General features: G+C 38.7%; 1 protein-coding gene across 6 annotated transcripts in view; it reads right to left on the bottom strand.

Annotated features, from left to right (window-relative positions):
- Positions 1 to 8697: 8697 nt before the first annotated feature.
- Positions 8698 to 24550, bottom strand: part of nkd1 (NKD inhibitor of WNT signaling pathway 1) — an 84019-nt gene continuing 68166 nt past the window's right edge. For 4 of the 6 annotated variants that reach the window (XM_039657277.2, XM_089129483.1, XM_089129484.1 and 1 more), the window contains 7 exons: positions 19980 to 20037; positions 16217 to 16320; positions 15726 to 15821; positions 15098 to 15245; positions 12546 to 12627; positions 12246 to 12373; positions 8698 to 12046 (listed from right to left, as the gene is read on the bottom strand). In XM_039657277.2, coding sequence (XP_039513211.1) covers positions 11538 to 12046; positions 12246 to 12373; positions 12546 to 12627; positions 15098 to 15245; positions 15726 to 15821; positions 16217 to 16320; positions 19980 to 20037 — 1125 coding nt within the window. In that variant the 3' untranslated portion in view covers positions 8698 to 11537. The remainder of the gene's footprint in view (positions 12047 to 12245; positions 12374 to 12545; positions 12628 to 15097; positions 15246 to 15725; positions 15822 to 16216; positions 16321 to 19979; positions 20038 to 24550) is intronic. The other 2 variants (XR_005620277.2, XM_039657297.2) reach the window with 2 other exon arrangements.

Below are 24550 nucleotides of genomic sequence, written 5' to 3'. Positions count from 1 at the left end.
AAACACTGCGGAACTGTGAGGAGAGTTCTGACAGAAATGCTAATATCCTAATCAGTGAACAATTGAGCTCCCTTTGCATAAATGTTCTTGTCATTTCCGATGTTGTGAGACTGTCATGCTCACAAATGGTAAATGTTAGAGAACAAAAAGAGATGCATGATTTTTACAGTCCCTTCAGCATGATGGGGTGACCTTATAATATACGTTCATGGGTGATATGAGTGAACGTATAGACCATTTTGCAAGATGTAAACAAAACTGGTCCAGAAGCACTTCCTGTTTCAGTTTTTTAACACATAAAAGCTGGGATAAAATACAACCAACAGAACATATAAAACTGATTCAAAAAGTTAAACAAACATCTTTAAGATGTTTTCTTTCCATGTGAAATAAAGAAAACAGTTACAAACTGAAACAGGAAGTGTTTCTGAACCAGTGTTGTTTACATCTTGCAAAATGGTCTATATATATATATAGCTACTAGGGATCTTCATTTATTACATAAACAACTCACTGTCATATGGACAATCATCAGTCAGTAATTACTGGCACAAAGCATGCTTCATTTCCATACCGGCATCAATAAAAAATAAACTAATGATAGTTTGCAGTTCAGTGAGTGAGTCAAATGTCAACACATAACTGTTCTGATGAATTGTAATTGTATGATGGATTCATTTAGATTTAGTTTAAATCATCTTTTTGACCAGCTCATAAGAGAGATTAGTTTTGGAATCAGAAAACAGTTACACCCAGTGTTTTTGATTCTCTAAAAATGACCAGTTCATAAGAGGCATTCGTTTTGGAATCAAACTACACAGGGGTGCGTTTTCCGAAAGCATCGTTAGCCAACTATGGTCGCAAGTTCCGTCGTTACCAAGAGAGTTCAATGGAAATTGCAACCAACTTGCGACCATAGTTGGCTAACGATGCTTTCGGGAAACGCACCCCTGGTCGTGCTACATGTTTTTGATTCACTAAAAAGAACTGATTCATCTGAAACATTCGTTCAGGAATCAGAATACACTGGGCTCTTTTTGATTCAATAAGATAGCAGATAAGAGTCATTTGTATGTAAACCGGACAACACTGCCACGTTGTATGTTTGTTTAGGATTGCAGCACCCTGCAATGACAATTCAATAATGAGACATTGCCATTATTTCATGGTACACAATATTTTTCTTTCATCACATTCATTACAGGCAACAAATTCACATTCAGAACTGCAGTAAAATATCTTTTCTTTTGCCGGGGCACCGACAAAGCAGCAGCAGAGCATCACAGAAAAATACTACAGGACACACTGGTACACAAGTAATGTCTCTGACAGGTTTGGTACTCCAATCATGAAGTATTTAATTAGTAACTTCTTGGCAGTTTTGAATTCTAGGTTGATTTTCAGTAAGGATCTTATTTGACCACAGGCAGGCATGTGCACTTATCACTGAGTGGAAGGGCAGCACACAAGGGAATTTTGGGTAAGGGGGTTCATACCACACTACCCCAGAGAACATGAAATGAATATCCACTTTTCACAACTCTAAAATAGCTCATCTATATAGATGAACACTAGATCTTTAAAAGTGGATCCTCGTCTGCCCTCAAAGTGGTTTGCCGAATGCCGTGATCTATTTCATCACATGAAAATGGTAACAACAGCCATAAATTCATATTTCTGTCTGGCACACCTTCATGGCAACACAATTTATACAACACAGTCTCATCCCAAAAAGTCATATAACTGACATATTTTGACCATACGTCAATATCCGCCTTTTTAGGGCCCCCTTAAACGTCGGTAGATGGCGATCCCGGGCCGTCATACAACTGACGCTTTACCTTTAACGTCAGTTAGGTGACGGGTTAGGTTTAGGGTTAGGTTTAGGTATGGGGTAGAGTTAGGATCCCATAACCTCATCTACCGACGTTTAAGGGGGCCCTAAAAAGGCGAATATTGACGTATGGTCAAAAGACGTCCCAAAACGTCAGTTATATGACGTCTTGGGATGAGACCGGGTTCATTTATAACCTCTGGTTTTATAAATTAATCAATTAAAATTGTCTCTCTAACAAGTTTGTTCTTCTGTTTGATCAGCCTTCAGTTGCATTCAGCCGAACAACACTTCATCACACATCCATTGCAGGACATTTCCAGTTTGCACTCTTTTTCTGAAATAGCATATCAAAGGAACAGGTGAATTGAGACTGTTTGTGAGTGATGAAAACTCAGTCAGCACAGCGGTGGACACTGGCTTCAAAAAGACAGAAGAGGCGAGCTGGTAAGCGACGTCCTAATTGAGTCGAGTCTTGGTGAAATTGGAAGCCAATTAGTGCTGAGCTTGGAGAGACATGCTCTGTCAAAAAGAAAGAGATCAAATGTCTTTCAGAGAGAGAGAGAGAGAATGGAACAGAAGAAGTGCCAGAGCGTGTTGCTGCGCATCTGCGACCGCAGTCGCAGGCACAGGCACGCGCCTTTATCTGTGTGTTTGTGCGGTTGCTTTTGTATTGAGTTTTAATTGACAAGAAGATTAAAGCTCACTTCTTTGGAGTTTTCAGCGGACGGCTAAAAAGAGAAAGCGAGGGAGTGAGCGATAGTATTTAGAGGAGGAGTGCGGGGCGTTGTGTGCGTCGTTGAAGGTTAGCTCTGGCTCCCGCTGCGTGAGCACTGCCTGAGATGGGCTACTTGTTGGACATTCATTATCAAACCCTGTTTGGTCCTTTCATCTGCTGCTCTGCAGAGCCCTCCTCGCAAACTACAGAGGCACCTTGCAGCTTGACATCTTTCCATTCACTCTGTACCTTAAACAGCATGCTGCCACATCAAAGCAGACACAAGCCCTTTGATGTTGCAAAAATAAAGAGCCCCAATGATCTACTCAAAACCAATGGAACTTTTGGTGCCTCTCTCTCTCTCTCTCCCGTACGCTCTCCCTCTCTTTTACTCATTTTGTTGGCCTCTGATAGACTTCATCAGAGTTTGAGGAAGATAACCAGGGCTAACTGTGATAACAACGTGAAAAAATGTGAACAGCATGTATGCATGGAATTAACATATCAAGGGCTATAAGTAACGTCAGATGCAGATAAGCAAAATAATTGGAATGTAATTCAATTAAACTCACACTGTGTAAATGCCATGCATCCGTCCTGAGTGTGCGTAGTGGAAAACATCTACAGCATCCTGCCAAGGGATCGTGTCCGTAAAATGACTAAAATTGGGGACTTTTTTTTTTCTCATATATTTTCAACACGAAAGAAGCTTTTCTGTGAATGTGCAAGACATCCGATTCATTAGCCGCTATAGGTAAGAATAACAGAACGTTGTAAATGGTAAAACTATGTGCACTACACAAACTAGTGTATTTATGCTTTATAATCATCATACAGCTAAAATAACTAGATGATGTAGCTGACACCGGAAACCTCACGCATTCAAATTAAAAATGGCCGCGCGTTCTCTAACATTATAAAAGCTTTTGACAACCAAATAAGAAAATAAATAAATATTCATCAGCGAACATAAACAAAAGCTTTCCCGAACCTGCTAGACGCAAGAACAAGTCTCATTGGTTAAAAGTGCTGTGTAACACTCGAGAATGAAACTCATTGGTTCTCGCACGTGCTTGAGTTTCTTTTTACCACAACTGATGTGTGAGTTGATTAATGTTTATATGTTAATAAAAGATATATAGCAGTCAAGTCTCTTCAGAAAATTTGAACTAAACTGCTCAATTGATATCGATTAGTTTTAGGATCTCTTTATGAACATTTGGAAGCTTTAAAGTGTCAGTTCCATAACTGTCTTTGGAGGGACAGAAATCTCTCAGATTTTTTTTTTCTTTTTTTTTTGGTCTACTTACCCTTTAAATAAAAGACTCCTCTATCCAGAGCTGTGTGAGCATGCTGTTAGCATGTTAATACCCCAAAAGGGAAATCTACTGAACCGCAGTAGATTTAATCAAATGAATCATTTATCGTTTATGTGGAGAATCAAGGTTATTCAAAAAAGTTCATGGCAAGTATTCCAGATGCCCAGCAGAAAATGACTGAATGCCAATGCAACATTTTGAATCTTATCACACACTTGCAGATTTAAATACTACTCCGCATTCATGTTTCTTTTGTATTTCTTTTGAGATGTTTCAGTTTTTTTTTTTAGTTGAGATTTTCTCTATTTAAAACAACCCATAGAAGACAGAAACATACTTTTGGAAGTAAAAAAAGTTCATTTCTGTTAAGTCAAAGACAGACTAAGTTACTTTGCAACTACATAACAACTTATTCTAACCCAAACGCTGACAAAACTACAGTCCACTAATAGTCTAATAAGAGTTAGCTGACATGTTACGACAAGTTTTTAAAGTGGGCCATCCAATAAAATTGTAATTTTTTATTGAAATGTCCACTTGTCTGGGATGTCAAACAAAAACTCACATAATGTTGCACATAATGTCATAAGAATATACACGTCTGGGACCACCAGTTTATGGTGGACCCATAAATCGGCTGATGGGTCAGTCGTAATAAGACTGAAGAAGTGTAAGTTACTGCTTCTTTCCGAGACCTCAAAACTTATCCCACATAAATCTTAACATATCTCACACAGATTCACCAGAAAGAGACCAGAAGAGCAGGTGACTCAAGAGGGAACGCTGAAGTCACAAGTGAATCATGCGCCTCTAGGAATCACAGGAGGAAACACTCATTCAAGACTATATGGGGAGTCATAAATGATCCAAGCAGACTTTGAGAACTTGGAGTAAGTAGCTTGAGAGGAACAGGGGGGAAAGCAGGAAACATATTCAGAGACTGGGGCTTCATTTAATCCAATAAACTGATCTGAGAGTTTAAGATTTGTACCGATTTATTGGAGCATTTACTCATCTACAATCTGTAGCTCATTGGTTCAAGCCAAATGAAGAAGAGCTTTAATGTTCATAAAGGCTTGATTATGCTGTGAAAGTGGGATTTACGGCTAATTGGAGAGACATGAGCCGTGGTCTCAACAAAGTAACTAATCTCTTCGTGATGATACACATCACATTTTGGTTCTCATTATCAGTGTAAATTTACCATCTAAAATGCTATAATTACAGGGGTCTTGGTTGAAAAACAGTAGCTCACAGGCATTTTTTCTTTCTTGCCTCTATCTCCTTCAGAAGAATTCACCACAGTTCACTTGGGTTATTCCTGAATGTATTTATTTATCTATATTTACCATTTTTTGGTTCCCTAAAGAACACTTCAGTAATCAGTTCTTAAATTAATCATTTTTTTCTCTAATGTTAAGAATTTTGGTTCTCATTTAAAAAAAAAAAATCTGATATTTAGATTTTATTTCAGCAGTGGTTTTTAATAGTTTTAGTTTCATTGATCCACAGTGAGGAATAAAGAAGCATAGAGACAAGACATGATATTTTTTCATTTTCATAATTGATTTACATATTTTATTTATATTAATACTTAATTCTAAAAAATTGTAAGACACAGCAAGACTTACACTGTGCACTCTAATAGAAATGTGCAGCCTGCGACATCCACACCTCCATTTACCATCTCCTTCTCAGCTGTCACACATGCCCTTGTGATTACAACGGGTCGCTTTTAATCTCAATGACTGTTATCTCATCATACCCTTAACAGAAGTCGATATGGAGCAAATGTCAACAGGGCACCGAGACCTTGAGTGCTACAAACAAACCTCAAAGACAGACAGAGGGAATTTGAACTTTAGCACTCGTCAGCATCTCGCCTAATTCAATGAACTTGACAGTTAATAAAGTGCTTTATATTCGCCCTTCTTCTCATACATAAAAGCCTACCACACCAATTAGCTTAAATTCACTTTTTTTTCCTCCTCTCCCTTTTCTTTTCATGCTCTCGAGCCTGCAGAAAGCGCCATATTCCAATCATTTGCATTATCCAGAGAATCTGCTTTGAAGTTGTGAGATACTGTAAGAAAAAGGGCTGCACTTATCCTGCAGGAAAAAAAAAAAAGAAAAAAAAACGTTCAAAGCCTCTAAATACTCTGGAACAGATGTACATTATCATTGGATTTGCGTTTTCGCCTCTTTGCTCCTGTATGGGTAATGGTGTAGCGTGCAGTCGCGTGTCCCTCACATCCTCTGTGTTTAGCATCTCCTCTCAACAGAAGCTAGCACCCCACTGGGCCAATCCGCACTTCAAAGCACTGTGTCTATCTACAGGAGACAAAGCACACTCCACACATATGGAAGCAGCCTCCTCACTCACGCTCGAGTCAATAGCATCATTCGCTTGCTCGCACGCTCAATGTCTGTTTGTTTTTGTGACAGAGATATGGCTCTTTCATACCTACAGCCCTAACCACACAAATCCAGCTACCAATTTGAACCTGGTGTCACTTTCATGTACTTGTGAGAATATTTGTTGAGTTAAGGAGAAAAAGAGAGAGAGGAAATTAGGTTTTAGTGGTGTTCTAGTAGGCCTCAAATGTTAGAGCATGGCGCTAGCAACGCTAAAGGGTCATGGGTTTCGATTCAAAGGACACACACATCACATGCTGATCAAAAATTCGCTTAGGCTAAATGTATATTTCTGGACAACACCAAAAAAGCTGTTCTGTGTAACATTAGCCTAAACAGAATTGTTCTGGTCTTTGGCTAGAGATATTTTCTCTCTCACATTATGCCGTCACAAAATATTTAAGCTGTAATCGATACACTAAACCGTATGCTTCATTATTAAACTTCTGGGCGTACTCTATATGTATTCCTATTGCTCTGCTGCTGCATATTGTATTTCTTTATCACAAATTGAATTTCATAACATAGCTTTCCAAAGTGTGGGGTCGGTAAGATTTGCATTAAAGGGATAGTTCACCCATTTTCAAAAATGAAAATTAAGTCATTAATTAGGGGAGAGCGGGGCACAACCTAACGCATTTTGGTTTTGGCTCAATTAATTAAAAAAATAATTAGGTTAGATTAATATCTAATAATTAATATTTTTACACAAGCAACATACACATCTCTGCTACAAATGAACATGTTTTTTTCTAGGACCTACCATTTTCGTACAGTTGCACTTACCCCATATGCAGGGTTAATTGTAACAGACAGAGGGGTTAGTTGTAACACTTGTGTGTAACACACATAATTCAGTACTATTTTATTTTTGATATTATTTGTGCATCTGTATAGACAGATATCCATACATCCATCCCTCATCCAATCATCCTTCTATTGTGGATCAATATCATGGATAGAAACATAGAAAAGGGCTGCACAGTTTTGCAATAAATAATAATAAATAAAATCATAAAATACTGTAATTGCAATTGAATTAGATTTGTGTGTGGCAGCTGCATGTAAAAGTATTATTATTATTAATAATAACAGTAATAATAATACAAATGAGCTTAAAATTAGCTTATTTTTTTTATAAATAAACAAGTTATCATTCCTAGTACACAAAATTTTAAACATTTTAAATTCCAACATTGTTTGTGAAAGTCCAACAAAGTTAAATATATACTCAAACCTGAAAAGTTGTGTGGCTCCGTTTTCATTTGATTATCATTGTACACTTGGCGGCTTGTTTGTAACACTGTGTTACAACTAACCCTGCTGTGTATTACATATTTTAAGCCTAGCTAACAGTCGCTAGGAATTGCTGACATGTTTCAAAATGGAGCCAACAAGACAGTGATTAAGGCAATATAAAGTTAGATTTGGAAACGTATACACCCAACTCAGAAACCGAAAAAAAAAATTTATGGTGAAAAAATTTACTTGCATGGTGTCAAAACACTCTTTGTCCAGTATCTTCATGAAATATAATCAAAACTTTCTGCAAATTCGAGGGAGACCGTTTTCTGGCAGCAAGAGAAAAAGAGCGAAAAGACAACCTGCTTGATCCTGACTGACTATGTGAAAGGTCATGTTAGGTTGTGCCCCGCGCTCCCCTACTCACCCCCATGCTGTACCAACCCCGACTTTCTGGGCCGTCAAGTTTCGATCCCTTAGGCAGCCTATGTAGCAGTGATCCACCTCTCAAATTTAATCAAAAATATCTTCATTTGTGTTCTGAAGATGAACGAAGGTCTTACGGGGTTGGAACAGCAGGGGGGAGAGCAATTAATGACTTAATTTTCATTTTTGGGTGAACTAACCCTTTAAATTATCAAAACAACATTACAAACTTTTTTTTTTACAGTTCTTTAGAACTTCTATTAAATATTGATAACAATATCAATTAATAACAGGAATATAGGATAATAGGAAATGTCTATTGAAGCAACACATTAGTAAATTAGAATGATTTTTTTAAAGGATCATGTGACACTAAAGACTGGAGTAATGCTACTGAAAATACAGCTTTGCAATCAAAGGGATAAATTAGAAAAAAATATTTCACAATAATACTGTTTTTACTGTAATTTATTTTTGATCAAATAAATGCAGTCTTGGTGAGGATAAGAGATATCAAACTTTTAAACAGATGGTGTTAGTAGCCACTTGTAACTTAAAACTCCTTGGCCATGTAAGACCGCAGCTGTGGGAAATATTTGAAGCGAGACATGCAAACAACATAGATATCAGAGAGCATGCAAAAGTATTTGCACTTAAAAGTAGGATGGAGTGTATATATGCATGCAAAGAAATCATCAGAAACATTCTCAAAAAAGGCAAAGAAATGAGGGCCACCCACTCAGTAAGCAACAGTTCAGCTTTTAATGAAATATTTTCTCTTGGCACAAGTCTGCTGTTAAATAAATAAAGCAATTATTTCCATTCATCTATAAACTAAAAAAAAAAAAAAAAAACATCAAGGAAAGTCACAAATTATCTGTACTAGTGCTCAGAAGAGGCATGAAATGCTACCACGTTGTGTTATTTATATACAAGCCTCTCCATGAATCACTTTCTTGGATTCAGAGGGAGTGTGTCACACACTCAATCACACAACATAAATCGAGAAATGTTATAGGTACAAATGGCACTATAGAAAATTATAGCCGATCATCCAGATGAATAGCGCAGGATCAGTCTAAAACACTGGTATCACCAGAGCAGCCAACCGTCAGGCCACAACTGATCCTATCAGACATCTATACAATACCAGTGTTAAAAGATAAACAAGAACACTGCAGGACATTCAATGAACCTACTGCCTACTGTGCATTTAGATGTTTCGCACATGTGCCGTTCTTAAAGTTTTCATTGAAGCCATGGGTTGGTTTTAGCAGCAATAATTGTGGTCAGAATCATTTAAAATTGCTATCTCACTGTAAAGTGAGAATGAGAAAATAAGAGGGAGAAATAAGCTCCACAGCACACATTCATTCCCCAGCAACAGCGAGACTGAGTGAAGGTTAAGCTGTAATGAGACCACCCTGAAGTTGCAGGTGGGTTTTCCAGAGTCTCGTGTAGAGTGATGCTATCACATTTCCACCATCCTACTGAGCAGAAGAGTCAACTGATCTAACGCTAAACATATTAGGAAGTTGAACAGGTTCTAACCAAACAAAATTGAACACGTCTCATCACTGAGAAAATTCTTAATTTTGTTCCAATAAGCGCCAAACTGGGACCACATGGAATTAAAGTTGATTTTTTTTAACATTTAATGTGTTTCTATGTTTAAAAATCAAAGGAGAGAGATTAAATCAATTATATCGGACTCACTTGGATTGTTAAAACACTTGCTGTGAGTTTCAACACACACACACACACACACACACAATCTGCTTGAGTTTGATCGAAGGCTTCTCTGTTTCGTAATCTTCCGTAGGGCTGGTTTCAAATGCACACACACACACTCATTAACTGTCAGAGGGGTATTGGTGAGTTATGGGAGGACTGGAGACTCCTAGGCGGCGATACTGTCATCCTGCCCCTGAGCAATGAGACAGCTGCCACACACACACCCTCAAGGTGACTAGGGATACATCGAACCTAAAATAGATTCATAATGTACTATTTAAATGCTGTTTAAAACTGCTGCAGGGAGCAGATGAACTCCAAATCAACCAGACTTGTTTTCTCACTTCAGCCAATAAGTGAGCACTTCTGAGCTAAAGGCACTACCATATTGTCTACAAGATACTAATTCAGTCTGAGGACATATTATTGGATTCTGAAAGAAATTAATCTAAGGTAATTCTCTACCAAAATATCCTCACAGTTCAGTGGTTTACTGTTCCCTTCAAAACAGATTATATTGTCTTGTCAAATCAATAACTCAAACATTAACAAATTAACCTGAGAAATGAAAATACTATTTTTCCTTGGCAGAACAGATTCCTTTACACTTTAGAAGGTCAACTAGCAGAAGATAAAAAATATTATGTATACTGTATATTGGGTCAAACAATATAAACTCTATTCAAAGTTTCCCAATCTTTTGATTTGACTTGCCATAAACATGACAGGAATATGTTTTTCAAATAAATTATTTTTTAACAAATTTCAGAACATTATTATACAATCACCAGACGATTAGTTTAAGATCTCGTATTGTATGATACACATAATAACACTATAAACTCTGATACCTAGTGGTCTTACAATGCAATTAGCTTAAAGTTACGGGGACAGGAAAACACACAAAAAGAAATATAAAAAAAAAATATATATATATAAATGTTTCCGTAATAAAGCTTACAATGGATTTAAATCCAATACATCTCAACATAACTGCAGATTGGTGGCATATTAGAACATACAGACAAATAAAAATAAAATCTGAAGAATAAAAAATTATATCAATAATACCGATAATCATAATAATACTAGAGGTAGCAGCTGATTATGATGCTCTGTTTTCTTCATGTAGATTGGTAGAGTGTAGTTCTCATTCTGTCCTTCAACAAAGTTCTCTCTGACGGTTTGAGCGTCTTTACAGGCTCTGTCTGTACATGTGTCCTGTATTGCATTTTTAAAGGTGTTGATTCAGATCTGTTGTTTCGGAGAGAAGCTCTTCATAGATAAAGTGTCTTGAATGCAATGGCACAAGAAGTGCTTTTCAAGTGGTCTTCAGTGGAAAACAAACAAACAAAAAAAATCAGGATAAGAGTCAAAAAAAAAGATACCTTAGTCACAAAAAAAGAGCAGACCCCCCCGACACACACACACACACACACACACTCACTCACTCAATCACAATGTAAATTACAAAACCAAGGAATTGTATTCCTTCAAAAGTGGTTTAACTACTTGAAAATTCTTCATTTAACAGGGCCGACCATCTTTTCAACCAAACAGAATAATCAGATAAGCATTATGAAAGTGAGATATCGAGGGAGAGAAAATAAGGGAAGCAGACAGAGTGAGAGAGAGAGAGCACTTATGTAGAACGTAAACCTGTCCTAAGCGGACTAGGCCTACATCAACTCATTCAAAACAACACACATGACCTCTCACACACACACTTATACAGTATATACAAATGTGAACTCACTTTGGCATGAACATGATGCCTTGTGTCCTTCTCAGCCCCAACGTGACCATAACCAAGAATATTTAAGATCAATTGTTAGATTAATTCCACTCTTCAGGACTGATAAAAGTGATGATAATGATGATGATGTTCATGGTGATGATGATGCTCGTGCCGCTGGACCACCTGAGCTAGTCCTCCTTCATACAGCACCAGACTGGGCAGATCCCTCACAAGCTCTTTCTCCACTACCGGGCCGGACGTCACGGTCGGCCCCAGAGCCCGATAGTGCAGCCCTTCTTTAGGCCTCTGCTTGTGCCGTCGGTACGGGCCTGAGCTTTGGTGCGGCGGCGTCTGTTTGGGGACCGCTGGGGGAGGTGGCGCTCCTCTTCTCATCACCCGACCAGCAGAGCCCTGAGTGGGTGGTGTGCGGTGCGTTTTGGGGGAACGGAGTGCGTGTGTGTGCCGGGTGAGGACGGCAGGAGGATCCGTAGAGATGGTCTGTGAGCGCCGATTGTGAGCGGGGTAAACGTGGCAATTCTCGGGTTCTTGAGATCGTGAGCGTGTCTGATTGGATGAACGTGTGGTGTGGTTGGGTTTTGCTGGTTCTGTGGCTGGAGCTGCTAAAGAAAGCACAAAAAAAATATTTTCTGTCTCTATTATTATAACTATGTTAGGTATTCATCACCTCACACACACACATAATAAATAAGGTACACTACAAATGCTGGATCACATCAGACAGACCCAAACTCCAGGTGTAAGTAGGGCCTACATGATGAAGATTTACACTCCATTTACTCTATGCGATTAAGATCTTACCTGTTCCAAAGCGGGATGTGTAGTTTTCAATGCCGGCCAGGTCAAGGTAATGGTTTCTTCTCTCCAGGTTCTCATCCACACAGTGGCGCTGGCAACCCTGCTGGTTGTGGTGGTCAGTATGGTAGCGCCTAATACAACAACATTGTGTTGAAATGACTGCAAGTATATTGCTCTGAGATTGTGTACACAAAACAGGCTTGAACCAATCATTGTCCATTTGTCAATTTCTTTAAAGTTGATATTCTTTATGTGTTACGTATTTCCAGGCACTAATGTGTAGTGTAATAAGTTAATAATTACCTAAGATAAGCTCTTGACTTTTTCTCTGAAGGCTTGGAGTCCTCAATGCACTTTTCTCCCTTGTGCTTGGGATGGGGAGTGTCTGATTGAGAGAGAGAAAGAGAGAGAGAGAAGGAGGCCTTTATCAAAGTGAACGTCGTTGAGTTGCACAGCATCACACAAGCGCACATATACTGCAGCAGCTTTAAAGACCAACCAAAATAAGAAAGAAACCTTTGTTCCCTGTTTTCCATTTACTTTGAAGGTTCATAAAAGACGAAGAAGAAAAAAAACAATGCTTCATTTATTCTATTTTGAACCTCGGGCCTCATATAAATCTAAAAAACACACACTTGTGAATTTGCATGAAGACAGCTGCTGTTCAAAGACTCTTCTCTTTCAAATACATGACGGGTATAAATAGCCCAAATGACAGCACTAAACAAACAGACAGTCTTCTGTTTCTTCAGAGTACTTTCTGTTCACCATCACATCTTTTTTTTTTTACCAAGTTACACAGTAAGAAAGTGGCTAAATGTGGATATATTTATTTTTCAAACAGCAGAAGACTTTCAGAGAGGGATAAGTTAGCACTTTCCAAAAGAAATCCAAAAGCTCAGGGCTGCAGATGTTTGTTGTGTTTCTCCCTCTCATCTTCTGCCTTTGACTATGAACTCATCTTACAAGATATTCAATGACATGAAAGACAGGAAAAAGGAAGAAGGCAATAGTGTAGGTGGTAGACAGACCAAAAATTCTGTCATTATCTACTCACCCTCATTTCATCTCATGGTTTTTCTTTTTAAATGGAGCTCAGTGTAGTGTCTGGACGAATCAGACACACACAAATGAATCATTATATTTAATGAAGAATCCAACAAACTCACTCTTCCAACAAACTTCTCCCACAAATGAAGCCTACTCACTGGCAGAACCTGGTAACCAGCTTTACGACCCAGCGGAATGGTGACGCTCTCTTAATTCTTGCTGAGAAGAAGAAATTAACCCTTTTAATCCTAAATATTCTATATATATATATATATAACCATATGATAAATGTATTAACATGTATCTAATTTCCCATCTCATAATTTTCCTTTTATGTGGTTTGGCCTATGTATTCATTCAAGAGAAAAGACTTGCATATTATGGTTAACCATAATCATATGTTTAGCATGTTTAGTCTCTATAAACTTCAATCTTCACCCCCCTTTTCGCCAATTTACATTTAATTTTGCTAACTTTATGACGCATTAGTCTTATAAGAATCGTTAAGTTTCGTAAATTTTCGTAAACACCCAATGAAATTAAGCATTCAAATGCTCTGCTAGAAGACAATGGGTCGTAAAAACTCCCTCCCAAAGGGGAAGCTTCACATTGGCTCACGCACCTCAGGGTGTGACATCATCACGCTAAAAAATCACTGATAACAAGATCAGCTCTCTTTTGCTCCTTTTGCTCTTGTCCTCTTAGCCTCTTGCTCTCTGACTCTCTTGGTCCTTCTTGAGAAGACCTAACGTGAAGATGAGGCTGAACTAGAAGTCCCTCAAGGACTCTCAAGTTCGCGCCATGTTGCGGCCCTCTCTTTCCATTCACCCAAGTTCCTCTGACTCCCACTGGTTCTCTCTCATCAAGACCAAATCAGCAAAGATCAACTGGAGCCTCAACAAATTGCATCAGGACAGTTTAATTCAAATGGACGAGACATGCAAGTAACAAACGTAGTTTCATTATTTGATACATGAAGAATCCTTACCCCTTTTAAAGAAGGGTGTGTTAGAACTAAACTGATGGTTTGCTAAGGCTGTCGATCTGCTGAACATCAAACAATGTTATAACTGCTTGCTTTCCTGTATTCTGCTTCAGCTCTCTTTCCCTTGACAAACTGTATGCATGTATGTATGTGTGTTTTAGAGTAGTTTAAATGTTTAGTCTAGTTAATAAAGTCTTTTTCATATCACACGTAAAGTTGTCTGTGTCTCAAGCTCATATCTGGAGTCACTAATCATAGGTCTTGACTATTTCCTCTTAGTAGTACTTAGTAAGAAAGACATTTCCCATGCCCCGGAAATGTACATTTCTATGAAATAATTAATTAATAACCAATATTGAGTGTTCACAAGATGAACCGAGTAAGTCGTGTAATGTTAATGTAGTATCAAGTTAAACCGATTAACTGATCCGAATATTCATAATATTATAACAAGCTATGATTGATTATTAATATTTCATAGAGCTAGTTTGCTACAACAAAATGTGGTATTTAACAACATGTCTAGGCTGCACTGGTCCAAAGAAAATGAGACAAGCTCAAAAAAGAAAAACATGAAAGTATCATGGCAAATTACACACTGAACCTATACATTTCAGCCTGCCCCTTAGTACATAAACCTCTTGCACAGCTTCAACATTCTGCTAAACTTCTTCTTATGTGCTCCATGTCATACAGGTTTATAAAAATATGAGGGTGAGTAAATGATGACAATTTCATTTTTGGGTCTCCTTTGAGTTGGGTCTCCTGATATTGCTCAGAATTATCTCTTAATCATGGAAAACACACTCTCTCTGTGTACCTGTGTTGGTCTGGGTGACGTTCCTCCATCTCTGGCTGGAGTCTGGGGCTACGGAGAGTTTCACCCTGAGGGTCTTACTGCTGCTGGGGGAGTGATTCACTGATGAGTCCACCACCTCATATATAGTGTGCAGTAGACTGGTGATGTCCTGGACATAGAGAGATAAGGAGGAAAAAGAAAACACATTAAATTAAGAGATCTTCACTGACACAAGACAGTTGATTAGTCTTTTATATGCTGTGTGATATATAAGATACATGCATTATTCATAATTCATACACAAGCATGTCCATAATAACGTGTTAATCAGAATCTCCATAGCCTCAGGGAGGGTAAACAGATGCTGACGGCAGTGGAGAGCACATGTGATGCATCTGAGGCTATTTAGCATGTGAAAATGAAATGTAAATGCAGAGCAACTATGAGGCTGAGGAAAATAGTGAGAAAGTGAGAGTAAATGAAAGTGAAAAGTGAGAGATGCAGAGACAAGACAGACCGGACAGAGACAGTGACAATGACGCGGTGGAAGAAAAAAGTTCCATCCATTTATTGTGTCCTGTTAGTGTTGTGTTACTGACAAAAGACATCCGTCACTGTCCTTACTGCGCATAGGTCTCAGACGTTTTACCTCTCTCGTGACCTTGCCGTTGTTATCAAAGTCGTAGAGGGTGAAAGTCCACTCCTGCCTGTTATCTTCTTCAACTGATACAGCACACTCCAACTCCTGATTAATAAACAACAATGATAATCATTGTTTTAGTAACACACACGTTAAAATAAAATGTTCAGCAGTCATTACTCCAGTCTTCAGTGTCACGTGTCTCTTCAGAAATCATTCTAATATGCTGATTTGCTGCTCAAGAAACATTACTTATTATTATAAAAGGTTGTGCTGCTTAATATTTTGATGGAAACTGTAATGCACTTTTTTTTAAATCTTTATTGAATAGAAAGTTTAAAATAACAGCATTTATTTAAAACAGAAATATTTTGTAACATAATAAAATGTCTTAATACTTTACTGCCACTTTTAATTGTGATAATGTTCAAAACAAATGTCTGACCCCACATTTTTAAAAGTATGCCCTATCCAGTATGTATGTATGTGTGTATACTGACCTCAAACTGTAATTGTTTGTGTGGGCCGACGGTGGCAGAGCCTTCAGTGTCCTGCATTCTCTCTTCCACACTGCAGCTGTCAGTCTTCTCAGGGGGCAGAGCCACTGCAGGGGGACACACATTCACATAATGTTGAGGAAATCATAACTCAAGTAAGATATTTCAAATGTTTTTTTTTTTTTTAATTTAGTCAATAATGCAGTCCTCTTGGACCTAAACTGACATCTTCTGTATCAAAAGCACAAATGTGTTCAGTTTCAAATACTATTGAAGAAATGTGCTATTTATAATCAGTTATTTTAAAAAATTATTCAGAAAGTGAAAAATTCCAATCACGCGGTTAAGATAAAGCCAGTAATATTTGGCTATTTTAACAGACCACTGATATGTCTTCATCTAATGTGAGTGACTGTACATTATTTTAAACATTGTTCAAAAGTGCTATTCATTTCTTAGCATTTTTTTTAAATAAGGAAAATACTGAAATGCACCAACAATAAAATTATTATGCATGTATGACAGAAAATAGATAGAAAAAGAAGCACCACACACCACACTTTGTCCAGTCACAAACACTAAAAGTCACACAGTCGTATAGTATGGGACATAAATCACACTTTATACAAAATTTGCTATCTTATCTTCAATGCTAAACTCAGAAGTACATGTTCCTCTACTACATACTTTGTTTAAGTCTGGGAAGGCATTTACTGACGTGTCAGACATGTTGCTCAAGCCCAATTCTCAATTCAGTACCATTTTTTTTGCGCAAAGGCAGTGCTTTCACAATGGATCGACTGAAAGAATCTTAACAAGAAAGCCAACCACAACAACAATGGTGAGGAAAAACTCTCTAAGATGTTTAGGTAAGAAGATGAAGAACTGAGAGGAACCAAAGACAGCATATGTAAATGTAAGCAAATGTAAGCGGTTTAAATCAAAACACAATGTGGTAGTTTCAACATCAATTACATTTAAACGGCACTGGTGTCTTGCGTGTAACTTTGACATGCCAAGTTTAAGTGCAACTGGGTTCTAAAGGCAAGATTTTCAGTCAATAACCACTTTGAATTTTGTTCTGTAGCTACTGAAAATTTTTTAATATTGTCATATGGGGTTGAGTTTATGGTGCATTTTTACAGGGGGAAAAACGTCATAAGCCGCTTTCCGACCAAGTAGTTACAGGAACTTAGTTATAGGAACTGTCCACTTCTAAACAGTTCTAAGAACTACTCTCCCCCAAACTTGGTTTTGCTGCTTGCGTTCGCACTGGCCAAGTGGCTATAGGAACTGGTAGGAGGGGTAGCGCAAGCACGGCGACGGTCTTTATAGCGCCATAACTAGACGTAGCGCGGCCACATACAACAACAAACAACCAGCATGGAGGAGGCTATAGCAATGTTCCTGTTCTGCCTTGCCAGGACCTTAATAACGGAGAACGAACGGCGGCGTTTAAAGATTATGCTTGAGTTCTGTACAGAGAAACACAGAAGACGAAGGCTCCAGCGTAATATGATAAAAAGTCTTCGTAATATGAATAAAAGAGCAGAGCGCAGGAGGCAAACAAAACGACGGGTAAGTTTAGCTATTATTAGCAATTAGCTGGTTGAATGCGTTATGTTTGTCTTAATCCTCGTTGTAATGTTTTGCAAAAAAACACAGCGTATGGCAGACAGCGCGCTACAAGTTCCGTGTTGACAGTGGGCATGACTTATAAGTTGAACCAATCAACGTAGACCTAGGGAAAGGGAACTAAAAAAGTTCTCGCTCTACACTAGGTACTGAAAGAGTTATAGGAACTATGGTCTGAGGAACTAAAAAATCCCCAATTTAGTCCGGTCGGAACACGAGAAAAAAAGGGTTATAGGAACGTTAGGTTCTAGGAACTGCAAAAGTCCCTCCGGTCGGAAAGCGGCTATAGAGGTTTGACCAAAAGACGTCAGAATTGTTGAGTGAACTATCCCTTTAGGAGCAGACACCAGGAAATCAGCTATATGCCTGGATAAAGCTGTAAGTATAAATGCTTAAATAGACTAACTTCTCCCATCACAACCTAAGGCCAGACTTCAGAAATATCTTAATTGTGTCCATGTCTAAACAAAAGCCAATTTAAAGTGAGAAAGACAGAGTCTAAAAGTGGCCCGTTCTGAAGTAAAGAATGCCCGTTAGGATTAATCCTGAACTCAATACCCAAATTTCAGAGGCAGTTTGTCTCTTTGTGTACTGTGGGTAATAAGACGGAGATGTTTTAAACGAGAGCAGATCTAACACAGCTCAGTGAGGACACGGCTCAGCACCAGGCTGGGTCCTGCAGGCTAAATCCTCCCCCCTGCCCCAAATCCCTGTGCTTTGAAGTTCCATTCTCAAACCTTTTGGCCCAGGATCAGTCCGTCTGTAAAACAGAATCTCTAATTAATTAAGCAAAGTCAAATCTGAAACAGTGTTTGTTGTACGAGCCAAAAGGATAGGCAGACACAACAATATCTCTCTCTGTCTTCTCTCTCACTCATTCACTTCTCCTCCGCTGATCTGCTCAGATCAAAGAGGACCTGTCTTGTCCCTCTGCAGCAAGAGGCAAGGGAGGATGAAAAAAAGAAAAGAAAAGCACCAGAGGATGAGAGCAGCCTTACCCGGGGAGCTTTTACAGGTTTTTTGGAGGGAAACAGCGTCAGATCAGGGCTTTTGATCAGGGCCAGAAACTCAAAGGCAACGCTGAGCTCCAGGGCCAAAGCCTGCTTGCCAGCCAGCTTAGAATATACAGGAGCTGTTTATCTAGAGGACTAACAAATGGTCACAAAAAAAAAAAAAAAAACTACACACACACACCATACACACAAAAGAAGTGCTAACTCTCACAGCAGTGGTCAAAGTCCTGCCCCACAGAGTGATGAGACAGCCAAACCCGCAACAGAGAGCACTGGTGACGGAGCTTAAATACAACACTATACAACACAGAGGACAGCTTGGCGGCGTCCCAAATGTGGCTTTGAATCTAAAGGTTCACCTGGAGTTCACAATAAACTGTGAGGTGACTGAAGCGGAGCGTGTTTCCTCAGCGTGCATGTTTGGTACAGGCTAAAGTGCAGTGAAACTTTAACAGCAAGTTATAATTTCATGTTACTAGGTCTAGGTCTAACCTTGTTAGACTACAAAACTACATCACTCCCATTAAAAATCAAAGAAGCTGTTTACACTCCATTGTTTTGTTTTGTTTTTAATCAAGGAATATTAAAAACTTTTTTTCCACAAATTTAAACAAACTAGTGTACAAACTAAGCTAATATCTCACTTCTGTTTGTGTATATGCAATGTGAAAATGTTATTATGATTAACAAAAATTGCATTGCTTTTTATTTTACATTTTTACAGATCCAATAATAAAGATGCCAGATCCAATTCCAGAGGTAACCGATCCAGCATAATTTACCGCCTGACTATGAGGCAACCTTAACACCACAAACACCTTAGCCAATCAAATCTCTCCTCGACTCACCTTTGACCCACACAGATATGAGCGGACCACTTACAAGCACACATACGCTGTAAATGTTACACAGGAATCTGACCTTGCTGTAGCCTTTTGATCAATCAAATGATTCAATAAACATCACAAAAAAATAATCATTCTGAGCCAACACTGTGATTTCAACCAAACCCTTTCTTCTCACCACCATAGTTATTATATATTACTTAATCCAGTGGAGAAATAATGAAACGGCTCTTTATATGCAGGAAAACATAAGTTGTTAGTGAGATAGTTTACCTTCTAAACGATAATGTTCATCACTGATGCCCTCAGCATAACCTTCATCCAGTGGGTCCTGCAGGAAGAAGGAAGAAAGCGTTAGGCCTCTTCAAAAGAACAAAATTATAATATGACACTTCTCATTTATAATATGACACTTCTCACTTCTCACTAACTAATTAACATATACATATTTGGGTGCTTTTCAGTGTTTTTGTATTATGAAGACAGGAAATTGATCACAGGACATGATGCAGGCTGGATTTTAATTTGCATCCCCCCACACGAGCACCTCAGCATGGGTGCGAACCGAAAGACTAGATGGATGACATCACAGATAGAGTGAAAAACCTAGAGTAATACTGGAAGTGTCTCATCAAACATATTAAACCATTCTACCCATACAACACACACACAAGCAGAACATTTCTGTCATCTTCCAAACCAGCAATCAGTCTAGAAGAAGACTATTGTCTCAACACACCTGCTACCTTTGTCTCATTTTAATACTCCAGCTGTCTGGATACTAACAATTCATTTCTCTGACCCGACAGCATCCACTGAAGCTCTGCAGCTGTGTGTGTACATGCTGTTTTTCTGCCAGTGAGGGGATGCTTTGTCTTTATCCACACTAGACAAGCACACTAAATGTCTTGCTGTAGTGCCTCCAGCCATACACTGGCCGCTAGAGACACAAAGCCGTGCACACAAACACACACGCTCACCATAATGCTCGAGAGGTTAGCCAACAGCATGCGAGGGGAATGTGCTAATTATGCGTTGTCTGGATGATGGATGGGATGTATTATAAATATGACTTCTTTTCAGTTGGCTAAAATGAGAAGCAGTCAGCAGAATTTCTCCTACTATTTCTCTTTAACATTTTTCTTTCTCTCTATCATTCAAGGTCAAGTTTGGCTAAAGCACTACTTGGCCCTTTCAAATGAGTGCGCTGTGTTTGAGAGTGTGGACATGTGTTGTTATGTAGGACATTGAGGACTGTGAGAAACTCACTAATCCCTGAACTTCACCTCCAAGTGGCATTTAGCACAATCACTGTGGCGTCTGTCCGCCCCTCTCAGTCACTCTTAAAAAGCTCTATAGAGTCCACAGTCTCAACCATATATTAAAACCTCTTTTCTTTTTTCTCGGCTTCTGTTTTCTCACCCCCGCCCAAGGCGAAACCACCTTGCACAGCCCTTACAATAATACAAATAATTTAAAAAAATTATATTTAACATATATGTATTAACTAGGGATACTAGGGATATATATAAGTGAAAAATAAATACAAATAAAAAATCAAAATTAAAATGTTACACTTATTAAAATGTTAAAAAAAGATATAATACAACACACACCATGGAATTACCCTGGTACATGTCCATGTTGCTTTTTAGATCCAGTCACCTTTCAAGCAAATAGTGGAGTGTGTCACTACATGGCACACGGACACACTGTACTACAGTGACCTTGACCACTGAAACAGACCTTTTTAAATGACATGTTTTTGTACACTTACCAGATAACATCAGAGGTTAATTGGCTGAGGAGAGTGAAATCAGTAGGGGCTGATCTCTCTTCAGCGGTGTAATGAAAGACTGAAGTGGTATCTCTACACACTCAGTGCATGTGAGTGTGACCATGTGCTTCAGGTCACTCACTAATGTATGGAGACAAAGTGCCATTTATAGAACAATTGAAAACTCACTGAGAAAAAAGGGAAAGAGTTTGCGTGCGAAGAGTAAGAGAGAAGGAAACAGAATTTGATTAAAATAATAATCTTGTAATTTCACAGATGAAGTCTTGTGAGCAGGGGTGGGCAATCTGACCAAAATCGTATATCATGATATGAAGGATAATAAAGGTAGTCAAGAGCAGTGAGAGATTTTCTCTCTTTAGTTGCTTGATTAACATTAAAGGTAGGCTAGGCTTTTTTTTCTTTTTTCAAAAACACTTTTTGTCATTCTGGTTGAAGTTGAATTCAAACTCAGATTTATGTATTTCTATGTCAACACTATCAATGCTGAAATTAATCTGCAGCTCTCAGGTGGTATAAGAGTTTGTTTATGTTCAATACTTTTGTAATGTCATGTGCTTTAAGACATGATGTATTTTAACGTCTCTTTTGGCTCTTTCCTGAATCTGCTCTGGCTATGCGCTACCTGCGTTTTCATGTGTTTTGGGGGAGGCGTGGCATTGGAGACGCTCTGAAGGGAGAGTGGGATCTAATGCTTTCAAAGCAGATCCTGCCAACTCTCACCCATTGGGCTTGAGGCACACGCATTTGATTGGTTTCACACGCTCACACGCCACACCCCCGATTTCTCATGCTGAAGTGTCAACCTGGTCGGTCAAATGCCTGGAAGATGAGTTTATCTATATATCTACCCATTTAGCCAGGATATCTTGCCACAAGATATGCCGCAAATTAGTTAAAAATTTGCGGCATATCTAGGCATATGCGGCATATGACATTTTAAACCGAATGGAAAAAAAAAATCTGAGAACTTGTGCCCAGTGACAAACTACTCATATCCATATTTGTTACTGTCTTGACTCTTGTGTTTATAAATGTTTATAAGAGATGGAAAAATGACAATTCTGCTGTGGATATTTTGCCTCAGTAGCATCATGAAAAGGCCTGTGAAACATAAACAAGGGCTTCACTCAATCTGTGCCAGCAACCAGAAACTCTTTCCCAGACACTATGTTTCACACTCTGTAAAACCAACTCGATCTTTTTGTTTTAACGTGAGCCAAAACAGGAAAGAAGAGAGATTTGAGTACTTTACTACAAATGGATGGCCACAGAACCCAGTGGAACATTACTGATTTGCCATAATAACACATAAACACATACATCAAGCACTCCATTACTGTTTTTGTTGGCCCTGTTATCAGAGGAATAAGCATAATTAATCTTTCAATATAATTACAAATGTGTACAATTTACAAACCTAAATTACAAATAGAAGAATGAAATGATAGTAAAACTAAGAGATAAAGAGTATACCCGGGACACATTGTACGATTTGTCTTTCCCATCTGAAAGATGACCAATTTCTGTGGACGTGGCGGCTCCTAAACAGTGGTCATATGTCATACAGTGAGAGAGGTTCAAAGATGGCTGTCGTCACGGTTTTGTGACCAAAGACATCCTGCGATAATTTTCTGACAGTGAAAAACAATGGACCAGATCATTAACTTGAGTGTGTTGAGATACAAATGAGTGCTTAATACTATAGACAATGCTCCTCTAAACAAAAATTTACATAAATAAAAAGCAGTTCTGAACGACTTAATCCTCAATAAATAAATACATTAATAAATGTAAGTTTGAAAAACTTATCTGTTTAATTATCTGTATCTATCTGTATTGTATCTGTTTAAAACTGGTCCACAACAGAAAATACCACTTGGCTATTAGTGCCCCCAAGCAGTTGGAGACTCCTGGGCTAGCTGTTATAACGAATAACCGCATCTTCTTGAGGGTAATTATTTGTGTGTAGCTCACAGAAGCACAACATAGATGTTGGGTCTTGCCAGGTTAACCCAAGGAACACATTCAAAATACTTTGCCTAGTAAGTGTAAGTGTATGTAATGGTCACCCCCAAGTGTCTGGACTGGCACATTAATATGTAAGGGCTATGTAAAAAATACACAGGGAAAATTGCTAAGAGAAAGCCAGGAGATTTCTCACCCAGGTTAAGTAGGGGATGTGCATCTTAATTAGATTACTCGTATGAATGCGGCCTTGTTCATTTTGTCATTATGGCATGTGTGTGAATGCATGTATGTGGGTAAGGGAGTGTTTGTGTGTGTGTGTGTGTGTGTGTGTGTGTGTTGTGGAAAGTCCCACACAACTCTGTCTGTATTTTCTGTTTGCTTGCCACGCCGCAAGGGCTGATGGACAATTTACAGAGCTGATGACAGTTCTGCATGATCATGGGCCAGACGCACACACGCACACATAAAACACACAGACAAGATCAGTCGCCAAGCCTTCACTACGCCATAGTCTTGGAAAGTCATCAAACCCAGGAAAACTTAATTAAGACCGTCGCCTCTCTCTCTCTGTCGCCTTCTCACTCCTCTGTCACCTTCGGTTTTCACACTCACAGACCAGTCCTAATCATATTAAAACCAGGAATAAAAGATGGAACGGCAGCCAATCAGAACCACTCCATTTTTAAGACAAGTTAAGCCTTCATAAAGACACATGTGCCATATTTCACCAGCGAGACAATCAACCACGAATATATAGTCACGATCGCTGACGGAGAAAGACTTGCAGCTGAATTCCTGATTAATCTTCTGTGTCTGTTATCTTGGTTAAGCGTATATGGTTACATGCGCTGGATCTCTGGAGAGGGGGTGTACCTATGCTAGCACAGCCTCCTGCACCGAGGGCACAGCAAAACCGGCCCTCGCTAGCTACGGGCCAATCCAAAAATGACTCCCTGTACTCCCCCCAGTACCCTACTACATACTTTCCTAAATGTGAGAATGAAAGCGTCTGGAGTGCAGTGACCTACATAAGCACTTCATACTTATAATGAGCAGAACAGACAACCCAAACAACCTG

The sequence above is a fragment of the Pimephales promelas genome, chromosome 1 (assembly GCF_988280905.1).
Source record: "Pimephales promelas chromosome 1, fPimPro1.hap1.1, whole genome shotgun sequence".
NCBI lineage: Eukaryota > Metazoa > Chordata > Actinopteri > Cypriniformes > Leuciscidae > Pimephales > Pimephales promelas.
The sequence above is the reverse complement of the archived record's forward strand: the minus strand, read 5'-3'. Positions and strand labels throughout refer to the sequence as shown.